Genomic DNA, 14,577 nt, shown 5'->3' with positions numbered 1-14,577 from the left:
CCCTGGGGTACGCCGCAGATGATCTCGGTGGCTTCGGAGCGGAAGGGGGGAAGGCGGACGCTCTGTGTTCTGCCGGAGAGGAAGGAGGTGATCCAGTCCAGGGCATTCTCTTGGATCCCAGCGTTGTGGAGGCGTGTTCGTAGTGTGTGGTGTGTGTGGTGACAGACCATGTCGAAGGCAGCTGACAGGTCCAGGAGGATAAGGGCTGCCGTTTCTCCGTTGTCCAGCAGGGACTTGATGTCATCGGTGGCGGTGATGAGGGCAGTCTCGGTGCTGTGGTTGCTGCGGAACCCAGACTGGGAAGCGTCCAGGATGTTGTTCTCCTCGAGGTAACGGGTCAGTTGTTCGTTGACGGTCTTCTCGATGACCTTTGCCGGAAACAGGAGCAAGGAGATGGGCCAGAAGTTCTTGAGGTCCTTGGGGTCCGCCTTGGACATAACTGACATCTTTTCACAGCACAGCCTAGACACACTCTTTGCAACAGAGACATGACACACACCAACTTCCATAAACAACATGCACATTCTCATATCTTAAATCTTACACCTCATTACATGCTACTCCCTTCTCTACACCCAATCAAAAATCCTCAGAGATTTTAACACAAGTGAATAAAGCACTAAAACAAACAAAGTGTTTCTATGAACTCCTCAACTTCAGAACATCAAGCACTACATCACCAAACCTACTCACTGCAAAAGGAACAGGATCAACCTCAACCACACCAATGCATCAAGGTCAATCAAACAGAGAGAAGTACTGCTCCTTCAAGGGCTCCCCCACAGATGTCCTCTAAAATGAACTCATCAACGTTTTCGAACTCCCTCCCGCACACATCAGATCTCCATATACTGTTTGACGTATACAGCCCTACCCTGACAAACCATGTGAACATGTGAAAAGGAGATCCTCAAAACCCAAATCATAAGCTCCACAACACATTCAAGACTCCTCCGGAGGCTAATGTATGTCTTCACACACTCTGAATTAAATTTTTCAACATTAGAGGTGCAGAAGCTAAGTCAAAGGCCCCCGCAATCAAGCGTGACCAGAAAAAAAAACGACTTCGTCCCTGCAATGCAGCCATGTAGCTAGATCCCTCTCAGGGGCTCTGTGTGAGCTTTCCCCACACATTGCGCCTAGGAGTATGAAGCCAGGTAGGAGAGGCCCTGCTGCCCAACGCTGGACAAGAGTGCCAGGTGACGTTCCATGACGCAACTCCATGGAAATTGTTTGACAATGCCTCTTCAGCCAGCCAGGTAGGAGATGGCATGTGTGCAGGTGACCTCCAGTAGGAATGGAGCACCCAATTCAATAGAAAATAAAAAACATAGGCTTCAATATAAACAAACACAACAGAAAGAAAAGACATTAGAAACTGATACTCAATGATCTGGGGTACCAGAACAAAAAGCAGAGTTAGGTTGGGAACCCGCCCAAAGGCAATTGGGTATGTTATGTCATGTGTATGTTATGTTATGTTATGTTATGTTATGTTATGTTATGTTATGTTATGTTATGTTATGTTATGTTATGTTATGTTATGTTATGTTATGTTAGCATGGATTATCCCTCCTTAAACCCCTGCCCACTGCACCCACCCAGCCAGCCAGCCCCCCACATGTCACCCAGGGCAAGGAGAAGATTTCCACCTGAGTTTTCCATGAAGGAGAAAGAGGGTGCCCTGGAGTGGCAGGACACCCACAGCAAACAAGTTAATAAGGTGTGTGGCGTTAAGCTAAGCTCATGTGTTGTGGGGTCAGGAATGATCGCTAGGCCGTCAGTATCAACAAAAGTAAAATATGAATACTTAAGGCTGTAGGTCTTGCGTTTGACTTTTGAAAAGCTTATATCTATGCACAACACTTCAGAGGCACCAGGAACACACTATATCGGGTGAGTGGCCACCTGCAGTATTTCTTTTGTATAGGTAATTCCTACCCTTGTGATTCTGCAATGCTAATTTTGAAGACAATTCAATTTATAATTGCAACTAAGAATCTGTAAAAAGTTTTAATTGTGTGAATAGTATTTAGCTGTGAGTGCATTAAGGCATTTGTTGTTTTTAAAGAAAAAGGACGGACTATGCAATGTTTTATTTACTGTCATTCTGTGTGTGCATTGCTGAATTCTCAGACTTGCACTGCTCAGCCATTAGATGAAGAGTCAGATTTGAGGTCTGCTGTACAGCGATCTCGAAACAGTAGAGGTAAAAGACCCCAATTGGGGCTCAGTGACTTCTAATTGCCCTGGGACCTCCAGACCCAGATTTTCCTCACACCTGTTCACTTTCATGCCTTAATTTTAGAGCCACTTACTGATAAATCCAGCAAATATGCATGTACTCGTACTTTCTTTTTATTCATAATTACAGTTCATAGACCTTTGCAGTCTCCAAAATGTTAGTGGAAAGCAGAGTTGAAAACCGTCAGAGGCATGTTTCTTCTGTTTGTTCCCACAATATAGATTGAATTCTACATTTTTTCCATATACGCGCCATGCTCTTAGCTGCTTGTGAGAGAAGGAGGCAGATGTGATGGAGCGGATGTCAATAAGAATTAGAAAAGGTAGGTTGTCAGCTTTCTCCTGAATGCAAGAGTTGAGTAGGTGTTGTTTGATTTGTTATAAGTACGAGGGCCTCAGGGAGACGCCTGTCTTTTCGGGTCTTGCAGTTAGTCTTAGGAGGTCGTGAGGAGGCTGAGTTTGTGTAAGTATATGTGTATGGAGTGGTTGATCTCTTTATGCTGGTTTGCAGGTATGTGGGAGCACAAGTTTCCAGGCCTATGTTGATAAGGCAGAGTACTTTGAAGGGGGTCAGTCTTTGACTACTTGAGGAGGTGTCTAGGCCCCAGCTCCTGCTTACCAGGGACTGGTCCTCCGACCTGTCTAAGGCCCTTTCGAACCCCACCTCGATGCGCCACCTCGTTCTTGTACTCCCTCTTCTCTCTCGCCCTCTGCCCCTTCCTCTAACCCTTCTCACTGTTGTTTTCTCTATTTGTGTCCATTTAACACTATTTTCTCTCTCTCTCTATTGGTCCTCTTTGTGCCAGTTTTTCACATTCTCTTTTTGGCATCTTTCTGCAAGTTCTCCTGCTTTCCTCTCTCTTGGGCCTCCCTTGATCCCGTTTTTCCATTTTCCAGTCTTTTGCTTTGTGCCTATCTGTGCCCCTTTTTTTTCTTCTTTGTGCTGTTTTCCTTCTTTGTGACTCGAGCTTTCTAAAACTTTCCCGCACCCCCCCACACCTTACCTGTATCTCCATCAGAGACATTGTCCCGACTCCTGTAACTTTTCTCCTCCCCATTCCTTACCTGCATCTCCATTGCATGCCTTCTTCTGCCTCCTGCGCCCCTCCCTTTCCTATCCCCACCCTCCGCCCCCTGGGCTCCACCCTTGCAGGACCGCACTTATCACCACAAACCCTGGTCCGACTGAATGCTGCCACTGCTCAGGCTCCAGCTTGCATGCACTCAACACCAGAAGCCACAACGTCAGCTGCTTCCACACCTCACCTCGCTCCACGGTAGGACCTTTCTCATGCATTTACTGCCATTTCATCTGTACCAACACGCACTCCCCACGTGCCACACACGCCTCACCCTACCTGGCATGCATGCTGCTCAACACCAGCTCTCTCAACAAACACGCTACCGAGTCTGGGACACCATTGAGATGTCCTGGAAGAGACCTGTCTAAAACCCACATAGACACCCAATGTCGCCACAGTCATCCCCGGGCTACAAGATCTTCAACCAGGACAGACCGAGCAGACCAGGAAGAGGCCTTGCCGTTATCCAAGAGGACTCCATTACCTGCACCACCTCCACCGGAATACATGCACTTTCAACTTCAGACCAGCAACCACACCTCCATCAAAAGCATCATAGCTTACCGACCACCCAGACCACGTGTCACCTTCAGCAATTTCCTCAAAGACTTTATCACCCCTGTCGCCATTAGCTCAAATGATTTAATCTTACTTGGTGACCTCAACTTCCATCTTGACAACCGAAAAGATCCCCACCCTACAGACCTACTAGAGAGTCTTGAGATCCTAGGACACACCCAGATTGTCCAGGGCCTCACCACAATGCGGTATACACCCTTAACCCTATTTTTACAGCCAGCAACAGGGTCAAGTTCAGCCACCTCATTCCGCTCACCTGGTCTGGCCACTCCATCCCAAATCATCTCCACCAAGACTACCTACAATCTAAGATGTAGCTGGAACAAGATAAATGACAGAGACAAGATGAACACCCCCACTGCCCACCAACAAAACCTCACTGGTGACCTGCATGATGACATCAACGCTTTCATCAACTGCATCTCTACCAGTGCAGACACCCTGCTCCTCCTACCCCCCCAAAGAACGTCAGACACTCAAGAACAAGCACATGAGCCAGCTGGTACACTGAAGACCTTGGAAACGCCAAACGACTTTGCAAACATATGGAAAGAAAATGGAGAACCAGTTGTAACACCATCGCAAGAAACTCTTACAAATTCGCTCTCAGGAAATACCACACCCAAGTAAATGAAGAAAGAAAAATAGCACTAGCTCTCAGACTGGAATACAGCTCCCACAAATGCAAAGAGCTCTTCAACAATTTAAAAAAATTTGCCAACCCCACACGCCGCCACCAACTCCATCACCCCTTTTGAAGACCTCTGCGACACCCTCTCCAGTTTCGTTGACAACAAAATCCTCAATATCTAAAGCAACTTTGACTCCCAAAACAAGATGCAAGAAGTTGTCAGTGCCCACCACCACCATATCAGACCTCCAGATGACAAACTAGAAACCCCTCACCCCAGAGGGAACCGCTGAAATCATGAGAACAATGCACTCTGGGGCTCCAATGAATCCTTGCCCCCACCATATCTTCAACCTTGGAGGAATTCTAATCAGCTCTCACCTAACTACCATCATTAACACCTCCATTCAAAGTGAAACCTTCCCGGACAACTGGAAATACGCAGAAATCATATTTCTCCTGAAATCCCCTCTGCAGACTCAAAAGAGCTCAGCAACTACAAACCCATTTCACTTCTGGCCTTCCCATCCAAAGTCGTGGAGAATGCTATCAACAAACAACTTTTCAACCACATTGAACAACACCACGGACATCTTGCTTTCTGGATAACGCAACAACAATAGCATAGGAACCGCTCTCTGCGCAGCAATTGTTGACATCCAAACGATAATGGATAAAAAAAGAAACCACCACATTCAAACTGCTCTGCCTCTACGTAGCCTTCGACACTGTCACCAACAGTACCCTTATCATCAGACTCCTCAACTCCGGAACACATGTTCCCACCCTGAGTCCGCTAGCCTCCTTTGGACCCAAAGAATCAGGCTATCGCCCTACACCTCCAAACCCAACAGCCTCCTCTGTGGAGTCCCTCAAGGGTCATCATACCCTCTTCAACATCTACACGGCACCACTCGCCCACGTCATAATATCCCACAGAATTAAAATTGCATCCTACACAGATGACACGCAGTCCATCTCCTATCTCACAGACAACAACTACACCACTGGGACGAACTACAACACCTGCATGTCCCACATAGCGAACTGGATGAAACAGTACTGCCTAAAGCTAAACACAGATAAAACTAAAGTCTTGAGCTTCGGGAACAAAAGCCTCCCATGGTACTCCTCCTGGGGGCCAACAGACCTGGGACCCAAGCCCACCCCCAATGACCACATCAAAAACCTCAGTGTCATCATGGATGAAAAACGCACAGTGACCGAATAAGTATAGGCAGTCACCTGCTTCTTCATCTTATGTATGCTCAACAAAATTGTACACTGACTCCCCCTAACATCATACGCATGTACACTCAGGTCCTCATCACCAGCAGACTGGACTACGGCAACGCACTCTACACTGGCATCACAAATCAACTCCAGACCACCCAGAACTCCGCTGCCACATTTATAATCAACATCCCCGCAACGCACACCTCAGAGAGCTACACTTGCCACAAATCCAGAAACAATACCAATTCAAAGTGCTCACCCATGCATTCAAAGGTCTCCACAAAGTCGGACCTGCCGACCTCAACTACCATCTTAACCTCCACCAACCCACCAGGCAACTGGACTCAGTCTCGGGTCTCCTTGTACACATACCCCACATGTGCAGGAGCAAGTCAGGAGGACGCTCCTTTTTCTACATTGCAGCCACATCCTGGAATGACCTATCATACTACAACAGGATTTCCTCATCCCTTCTCGAATTCCACATGAAACTGAAGACCTGGCTATTCGACAAGGAGCCTGATCTGTCTATCCACCTACTCCAACAACTGGATACCCCTTGGGTGATAAGCGCCATCTACAAATCCTCATAACATAACATAATGTGATGTTTTAGGTTGTGCTTGGCCAAAATATGTCAAGGGAAGTATGCCTGCTCTGCTAAAAGCAAGTGTCATGTTATCCCGAATGTCTTCATCACACTAGATAGAAAGACCCTCCTGATTTGTGAGTTCACATTGGTCATTGATAGGTTTCGCTTTCTGACTCGGGGTATCCTATATCTCAAGAAAACCAAACAATGCCATGTTTTCGAAATGAGGTTAATCTAGTAAGAGAGTGAGGTACCACTGCCATGAAACTTGCACTCCTTATTCTTGGAAATGCCCTTGGACCCGGAAGATATTTTTTTATTTTGTCATTTTCTAAAACTGCTAACAAGGCCAAAAAATGTGTCAGTGCACTGTTCATTGGCGTAATGAGCTGACAATGCACTTTAGGACCAGAGATTTGCAGTAACAGAAAGCATCAGCAGTTGCATTATGTAATGCAAACTTTTGACCACACTGAACATTATAAATGCACAAGGGTATAGTTATAAATATATAAATATTCACTGAAAAAAACCATAGGTTTCAGGGCCGTTATAGTTAGTTGGACATTTCACTCATACAAAACCAGAGAAATTCGGCCCTTATAGTTAGTTGAGCTAACTATAACTCGCTTCCCCGCAAGGCACTGCTGATGACGTCACATATTAAAGCACTCATGACATGGTCAGTGACATCACTGATGACATCTCAAATGCTAATTTCTAACTATGCCTACAGAGGTAGGACAGATTAAAACGACCTCTAACTCTGAGGTGCAGAAAGTGGCAAGAGAGGTGCAGAAACAGGCAGGAAAGCTGCAGGAACAGGGGTACAGAAAGACGAAGTGAGGTGCAGTTAAAAGTAAGAGCAGCTCTGAAAGAACCAAAAGAGGCAAGAGGCAAGAGGGCTGCTGAAAAAGGTAGGAGGGTGCACAAAGAGGCAAGAGTGTTACAGAAAGAGGCAGGAGGGGTGCAGAAGAAGGGAGAGAAGTGCAGAAAGATGCAAGAAGGGTACAGAAAGAAGCAAGTGAAGTGCAGAAAGAGGCAACAAAGGTACAGAAAGACGCAAGAGAGGTGCAGAAACAAGCAAGAGATGTGTCCTAAAGTCCTCAGAACACAAGAGGACCTCATCACCCCACCAGCAGTGTGTCAAGAGGTGCATTTGCAGAGTGGTGTAAAAAGGGGATGTGGCCTCGGACCACTCTCAGCAATTCAGCTGTGTGAGGCCTATTGGAGGCAAGGGGACTTAATTCCACAACTTAGAACGCGCTAGGGGGTGCATTTGCAGAGTGGTGCAGGGAGGGGACAGGGCCTCCGGCAGGATGTCAGCTTTTCTTTTTTTTAAACATTTGTAGAAGGGGACTGTGTGGCCCCCTTCTTTTACAATTTTTTGGGCCCTGGAGACCACAGCCCCAGGGACTGCGCATTTATTTTTTTAAAACAGGAAGGGGGCCGTGTGGCCTCCCTTCCCTTGGCCGCTATTAGCCCCGGGAACCCCCATCCCCCGGGGCCTGGCCAGCATTTCTAAAAAAAATTAGTTTGGAAGGAGGCCGTGTAGTCCCCCTCCGGAGGCCTCGCGCTTGGGAGGCGTTGCGACTCCTCCTCGGTGCTCAGATATATACATTTTTATCTTTTTTGTTTCTCAGGAACTACTGGACGGATTTACACCATTTAAAAAAAAGGTCAATTTCTGAACCAAGAGCTACCTGTTTGCCAAATTTGATGTAATTCCGTTCAGCAGTTTGGACTGTAGCCGTGTCTGAAGTTCCTATGGAAATTAACATTGGGAACAATCGTTTTGGGACCCTCCTTCTTTCTCGGCCCCTGCTTGACGAATCACCCCGAAACTTTCAGGACAGGAGCTGACCGGAGTGCCCCATTAGGTTTAAAAATTTGACGAAGATTCGTCAAACGGCGCCAAACATATTGGCAAATCAAAAAATGCTTTTCTATGGAAAATAGTTCCTAACTATACCTACCTACTGGCGACCACCAGTAGGTAATATATAGATATATATGAATATGACAATATTACAGAATGGCTCAACCATGACACTTCAAGTGAAGGAAGTCGATACTTTTTCGTTTGTGGGTTTGTCAAAAGTGAGAATATCAGAATTATTGTGTAAGTGACCGCTTTGGTAGGACTGCCATGTTAGTTGGGGTGTGGCTGAGAATGGGACAGATTCATCATGTATGTATGGGTTTCGAGAAAGGTGATGTAGTCACAGTAATGAAAGCAGCAATATTTGTTGTAGAAGTAGTAATAAGATTTTATCCAAATTTGATTACTGTACTGCAGATGATTCTTAGTTTCGTATTTTATCATTATTGTTTTACTGAATTAAAAGTAATTTCATGTTTTTATAACACTCTTAAAATTGTGTATTATGAATTGCTATTAATTAAGAATCGTCTAGCGCAATGATTAGAGTCGTTTATAAATTCTGTATTTTCTCAGATCCGCGTTTTTCTTCTTCTAACGATAATTGGTTTTTTTATGCTTAATGATTTTATTTCAGGCGGCGAAAAAAATGTAGGGGACTCGAATATGAATCTGCACATCCAAAAATTAGAGCAGCATCAACCCTAGAGTTGTTCCAATCTTAGAGCTCATGTTTTCGTCGCCATTACTCACGGTCGCAGGCAGGTTTCCTCCCTCCAGTGACATTGACTCTTGTCCCAGGGACCTCCTCTCCATTCTTAAAGACACAGAAGCAGCTCTCCTGCCCCTGATCGCATTGCACAGGTGTGAAGCGGTTGTCCTCGCTGCAGACAGGTATGTATCCGAGCCCCATTTCCTGTGCCCTTGCTTCAGTCTGGGATGTGGTGCACAAACCGGGACCTAAAAGGGTAAAAGATTGCACACAGCAACAAGAAAGATTTCAATACAATATCAATCGCTGTAGCTCCCTGGTGTGCGCTATAAATCATCTGAGACTATCAATTAATTTATGATGCATCAAACACTGTCAAAATGTTATCTAGAAGGCTGAAGAATACTTACACATAAAATATGTTCAATGCATAACAGATATCAAGTACAGTACATTAAATAAACCATTCCCTAGTGTAGGGGCAAGAAGCCAAAAAATATATAAATCAGGAGGAAGACAAGGAAGAAAGGGAAATTCAATCTGAACTGAGTGGCAGAACGAAGGGAGAGAGAAGGTGCAAAGACGTGAAAAAGTAAGTTACGGAAGGGCCTGAACAGGGACACATTTGAAGACAATGGATAAAATGGGGACATACAGATGGAAAAAAAAGCATTTGAGGTCAAAGCATTACAAGTAGAATTGTGGATGTAAAGAGAAAAATAGGCAGAGAAGAGATATAAGGTCGGGAGAGAGTCAAGCGATGTAATAAAGTTTGAAAGTAAGACGGATAGCAGAAAAAAATGGCTGATTCTAGAAAGGCAAGTAAATAAGCTGGAAGAGCAATAAGCCGGAAGGAACCTTAGTGTACTTGGGATAGAATAAGATTGAGAATAAGAATTCTGGAACTGGGAATGTCAGAAGTGATCAGTTGTTGTAAAGACGGTACATATGACAACAACGGGAGTGAGAAAGAGTGAGAAGATGCCAGGATAAGGAGAGAATTGTAGGCAGAGGAATAAAGAGAAATATGCAAGTGGGGATGATAGAGGAGTGATGAGGGAAAGAATGAAGCAACTGTTTTTGAGGAGTTGTCCTGTACTGTGTGAAAGGACATGTTTGGGAAGACACCCAAGAGTTTATTGCTGAAAGACCAAAGGAAATGGTATCATGAAGAAAGGAGGTGAAAGAAAAGTGAGATGAAGAGATAAAGTGCTGCAGAGTAAAGTTGGTATGGAAGGTTAAAGACCAGATGATCCCTCTGAGTGCAATATACTATTAGAAAAAACAAGGGGACCCACTCGGTAAGCAAGGACCAAGGGTATCAGTCATATAAAAAAACAAAGGTCCTTAACAAGAAGCAGAATATATACAGACTTGAATAATTATAGGCCACAATCTGCACTATAATAGGAAGGTGTCCAGCCGGACCCTGAATTTAATTAATGACAAGAATAGAAAAAGCTTTACAAACAACCATTTATAAAGTGGGACACAATCCTGTATCCACAACGAACAACAAGGCTAGACAAACAATTTACAAGGGTAGGAGGTTTAGCAGGCAATTTTACAATTTTCGAGCAGCTAGTAAAGTTTAGACAGATTCAATCTAGCTTTACTCATGTAGTAAAAACGCATTTTGTCACACAGTGGGGAACTAGTGTTTAGACTACATCAACTGTCGACGGTGTTTCGATCCTGTTAAAATGAAGGATCATCATCAGGACAACCAATGTATTGCCTAATATGCAAGCCTTTTTGCCAGGAAAGGTCCTGAATTTAAGAATTATCTATATTCCAGTTCCAAGATAACGGGAACTCGGCGTGGTCAGGGGAGATTTAGGGCAAGGATCATAGTACCTATGTGACAAGACGAACTATGCGTCCCTTCCGGTGGCGCAGATGGGGTGGTTCAGACTGAGAGTTCAGTAATAACCATCCGCGTGGGTTTAAGGTTCCCGATGTCCAAAATGAGAGGAGTGCGGGTGAGGAGAGTTGGCCCTAATTGAGGCGAGCCGAGATATAAAGGACATGTAGGGCGTCCCGTCCGGTGGCGCCACTGCAGTCAAGGTTAGGGTAATGAATGCATCAACGTGTGGAATTATAACAGCTCTGGAACACCGAACAACGTCTAGAGGGTCTGACCGGTGCGATTCGGCCCTCCAGACGTTGTTCGGTGTTCCATTGAGAACATTCAGGTTCCGCCCGGAGTTCGGGCTTATATCGCGTACTGCCCCCAATTGCCAAAATTCCAGGCAATGTTACGCCACTGCGCATATGGTACATAGCGCAGTATAAAAGCTAATTAACATTCTTTTTGGGCTCTGTTAAATTTCTATATACTGTGCACAACTTACATGCAGCACTGCTGTTTGATTGGCTGTCCAGCTGCTGGATTATTTTTCCTGTGATAGGATTTACACACCAGGTGCCTGCACCAGAGTGTTGCTGCACAGCATACTCGCCAGTCTGAAATAAGACAAAGTAGAAAGAGCTGAAGATATGTTGTTGATATCTCAATAGTAAAGATCAGTAATAATAAGAAATGACTTATAGTGGATATAGCAAAATAAATAATCAAAACAGAGATTTATAGTAGGCAGATCTGAAATTTTAAAAAACTAATTTTATTACAACAAATGACTTTTTTAGGATTCTTTTTCAAAATACATTGCCGACTTAAATTGCAATAATATTCATTACCTTTAGAAGTATGTTCAATATTTGACTTAGGGCTGGAAGTGTTGTGTCTTACTTTTGTTAAATAAATCATTCACTTGGTTGTTTTCAATAAAGATTCCTCAAGTAGTCCTTAGTACAGTTAGAATTTCTGTCCTCTTTCTATCCCCCTTTATTGTTACGTTGGAAGCAGGTAAGTATTATTTTTCTATTTGTACTTCTTGGATCAAAGTCACACTTAAACGTTTAGATATAGCGGAACATGACATGCATCCCAAGTTATATATGTACCGAGTTATTGTCTTTCCTCTTGTCTTTAGATTGAATTGATATAATAAAGAAACTAGACTTTATTACCAGGTTTCAACTACTTAAGGAATTTGTATTTCGTTTTTTCTTAATTTTCAACTGAAACATGTTATTTTTGTAGTTTTTGGTGTGATATGTTTTGAAACATTTTTGTCATTTTATAGGTTTCTTGGCTATTTTCAGATACATGCTAAAACAAAAATTGATAAAGCCAATAGGTCTGGCTTTTAAGTGCTAAAGCATACAAACAAATACATGCGCAAATGCTGTGATTGTGATAATGGTGGTAATTAAGGTGTAGTTGGTAATGGTGGTAATATTGAAGGTAGTAATGAGGAGGGTGGTGATAATGATAATGGTAGTAGGAGTGATAGTGATAGTGGTAATAAAGGTGCTTAATGGCTTGCACCCGAATGCCCAGTAAAAATATTAACAAAACCCTCGGCAGTAAAGATTTTTTATTGAAATGCTTGCTTTCTACATACAATTTATGTAAGAGATAAAGAAGAGAATGTGTGATTATTGATTTTCCATGTAAAAATAGTCCCATATGCATTTAAATGCAAGCATTCCAAAGGAATGATACCTCAAACTGTTAATATCATGCAGTGAGAGTCTAAATCTTCATTATGGAGCTTAAGACAACTGTTAGACCTGGCCCTTTTTGCAGGTTTATCCCCAAACCTTTTTCCTTTCGCCTCTTTATTTTTCTGACTCTGTTTTTGTTGGGTATAGGACTCTGGGCACCTTACCACTGCTGATCACTGCTAAGGTGCATATACTCTCTGTGTGAATTGGGATTATGATTAGTTATCAATGATTCGCATATTTGATTTTCTGGTAAGTCCCCAATAAAATGCACTGCGAGTGCTAGGGCCTGTAACTCAAATGCAAGCAGTCTTTTTCAAATGTGACTCAGGCCTGCCACTGCAGTGACTGCGTGCGCAGTTTTAAACTGCCATGACAACCTGGCAAGTGCACCCACTTGCCAGGCCCTAACCTTCCCTTTTCTTACATGTAAGGTACCTATCAGGTAGGCCCACAGTACCCCCATCGGCAGGGTGCAGTGTATGTGAAAGGTATGACATGTGCGGGTGTGTTTTCCATGTCCTGATAGTGAAATAATGAGTATTTCGTTTTTCAGTATTGAAAGGCTGTCTGTCCAGTAGGTTGAAATGGAAGATGCCTTGTAACATCTTACAACTGTAAATTTCATTGAGACAAGATAGAGAAATAGAGTTTAGGCTCTTTGAACTAAGACTTTAATAACACACCCTTAAGTAGAGATGGTTTTTAAATTGTGTGTTTGAAAAGGCCACTTTTCTTGCTTTACCATTGTGTGCCTCTGCCTCTTTGTGTATTCACCATCTTGTTTTGGAGTGACAGGAGCAGGGGATATGCATTCACTCTAGACAGTCACAGAGGTTGTTGAGGTGTGTCCTACCGTTTCGGGTGACTCATAGCCAGGCTGAATAGACCTTTCTGCATTTAGAGTGGTGGAAGGAGTTTTCACTAGCACCTGAATAGCAGTGGCAGCTCCTCCGCTAAGGCGGAGAAGCGTAGCCCAACTGATTTACGCAGTGAAATAAAAGGAAAAATAAAAAGATGACTCAAAGTTATTAGCATTTTAATTGATCCTGCTCCGGCTTCTTGGCGGGCATGGCGGATCTGCTCTGCTCTCAGAGCAGGGGGAGGAGTGCTGGGCACTGTGTAAGTGAGCATGAATGTTTGGCCAGCCCTCCAGGGCCAGCAAAACATTAATGTGCACTTTGCATGGTGTCCACCCAGGCTGCATTCCAGCCCGGGTGGAGAACATGCCCAGGCTCCCATTTCCTGGCTGAGCGCCGAACCACGGCGCTTAGACCAATCACAATGCTGACACAGGAGCAACATTTACACCTGTGAAGGTTAAGAGTTAAAAGGGGGTTTCTTACCAGCAGCACAAGAGTGTTTGCACATATATTGGGCTAGTATCAAATCAATTTCTTGGAAGAAATCACATTCACAATACTAGTGTTTGAGCAATTTTGCACTAGCATTTGCACTCACCGTCCACTGTAGGAAGTCATTTTCATCCGTTGCAACTATCATTCTTGCAGTGGCCAATCAGTGCAAACATCACTTTGCATTATGTTATGTTATGTTATGTTCATTTATTTCTTCTATAGCGCTCGGCTACTCCAAGGAGCATCCCGGCGCTTTGGCGAAGAATATCCGCAGGTAGAACAACACATAACAACTGAAATGCAGACAGAACAAAAGGGAAAAAAGAACTATTTGGTAAAAAGCCACGTCTTAAGGTATTTCCTAAAAACGAGAAGACTGGGAGCCTGTTTCAGGGAGAGTGGTAGTTCGTTCCAAGCCTTCGGGGCTAGGTAACGGAACGACCGACCTCCCATTCTTGCACGCCTAATAGCAGGGACTGTCATCTTGGACAGGCAGGATGACCTCAAGGTCCTGCTGGGTACATACCGGGAAAGACGTTTCCCTATGTACTTGGGGCCTGTGCCATGTAGAGCTTTGAAAGCAAAAGTCAGGCTTTTGAAAAGAATTCTCTTTGCGATCGGTAACCAGTGTAAGGTGTTCAGTAAGACAGTGGCACCTGCTCTTCTCGGGAGTCCATAGATGGCTCGG

At 44.1% G+C, this 14,577-nt stretch overlaps 1 protein-coding gene across 1 annotated transcript in view; it reads right to left on the bottom strand.

Moving 5' to 3' along the window:
* Positions 1 to 14,577, bottom strand: part of TG (thyroglobulin) — a 711,260-nt gene that overhangs the window by 517,498 nt on the left and 179,185 nt on the right. Inside the window, exons 15-16 of the mRNA XM_086966244.1 lie at positions 11,313 to 11,424; positions 9,000 to 9,206 (exon numbers count right to left, since the gene is read on the bottom strand). Of these exons, the coding sequence (XP_086822370.1) occupies positions 9,000 to 9,206; positions 11,313 to 11,424 (319 nt within the window). The remainder of the gene's footprint in view (positions 1 to 8,999; positions 9,207 to 11,312; positions 11,425 to 14,577) is intronic.

This window comes from Lissotriton vulgaris, chromosome 4_1 (assembly GCF_964263255.1).
Source record: "Lissotriton vulgaris chromosome 4_1, aLisVul1.2, whole genome shotgun sequence".
Classification (NCBI taxonomy): domain Eukaryota; kingdom Metazoa; phylum Chordata; class Amphibia; order Caudata; family Salamandridae; genus Lissotriton; species Lissotriton vulgaris.
This window is presented reverse-complemented; position numbering and strand designations above follow the sequence as displayed.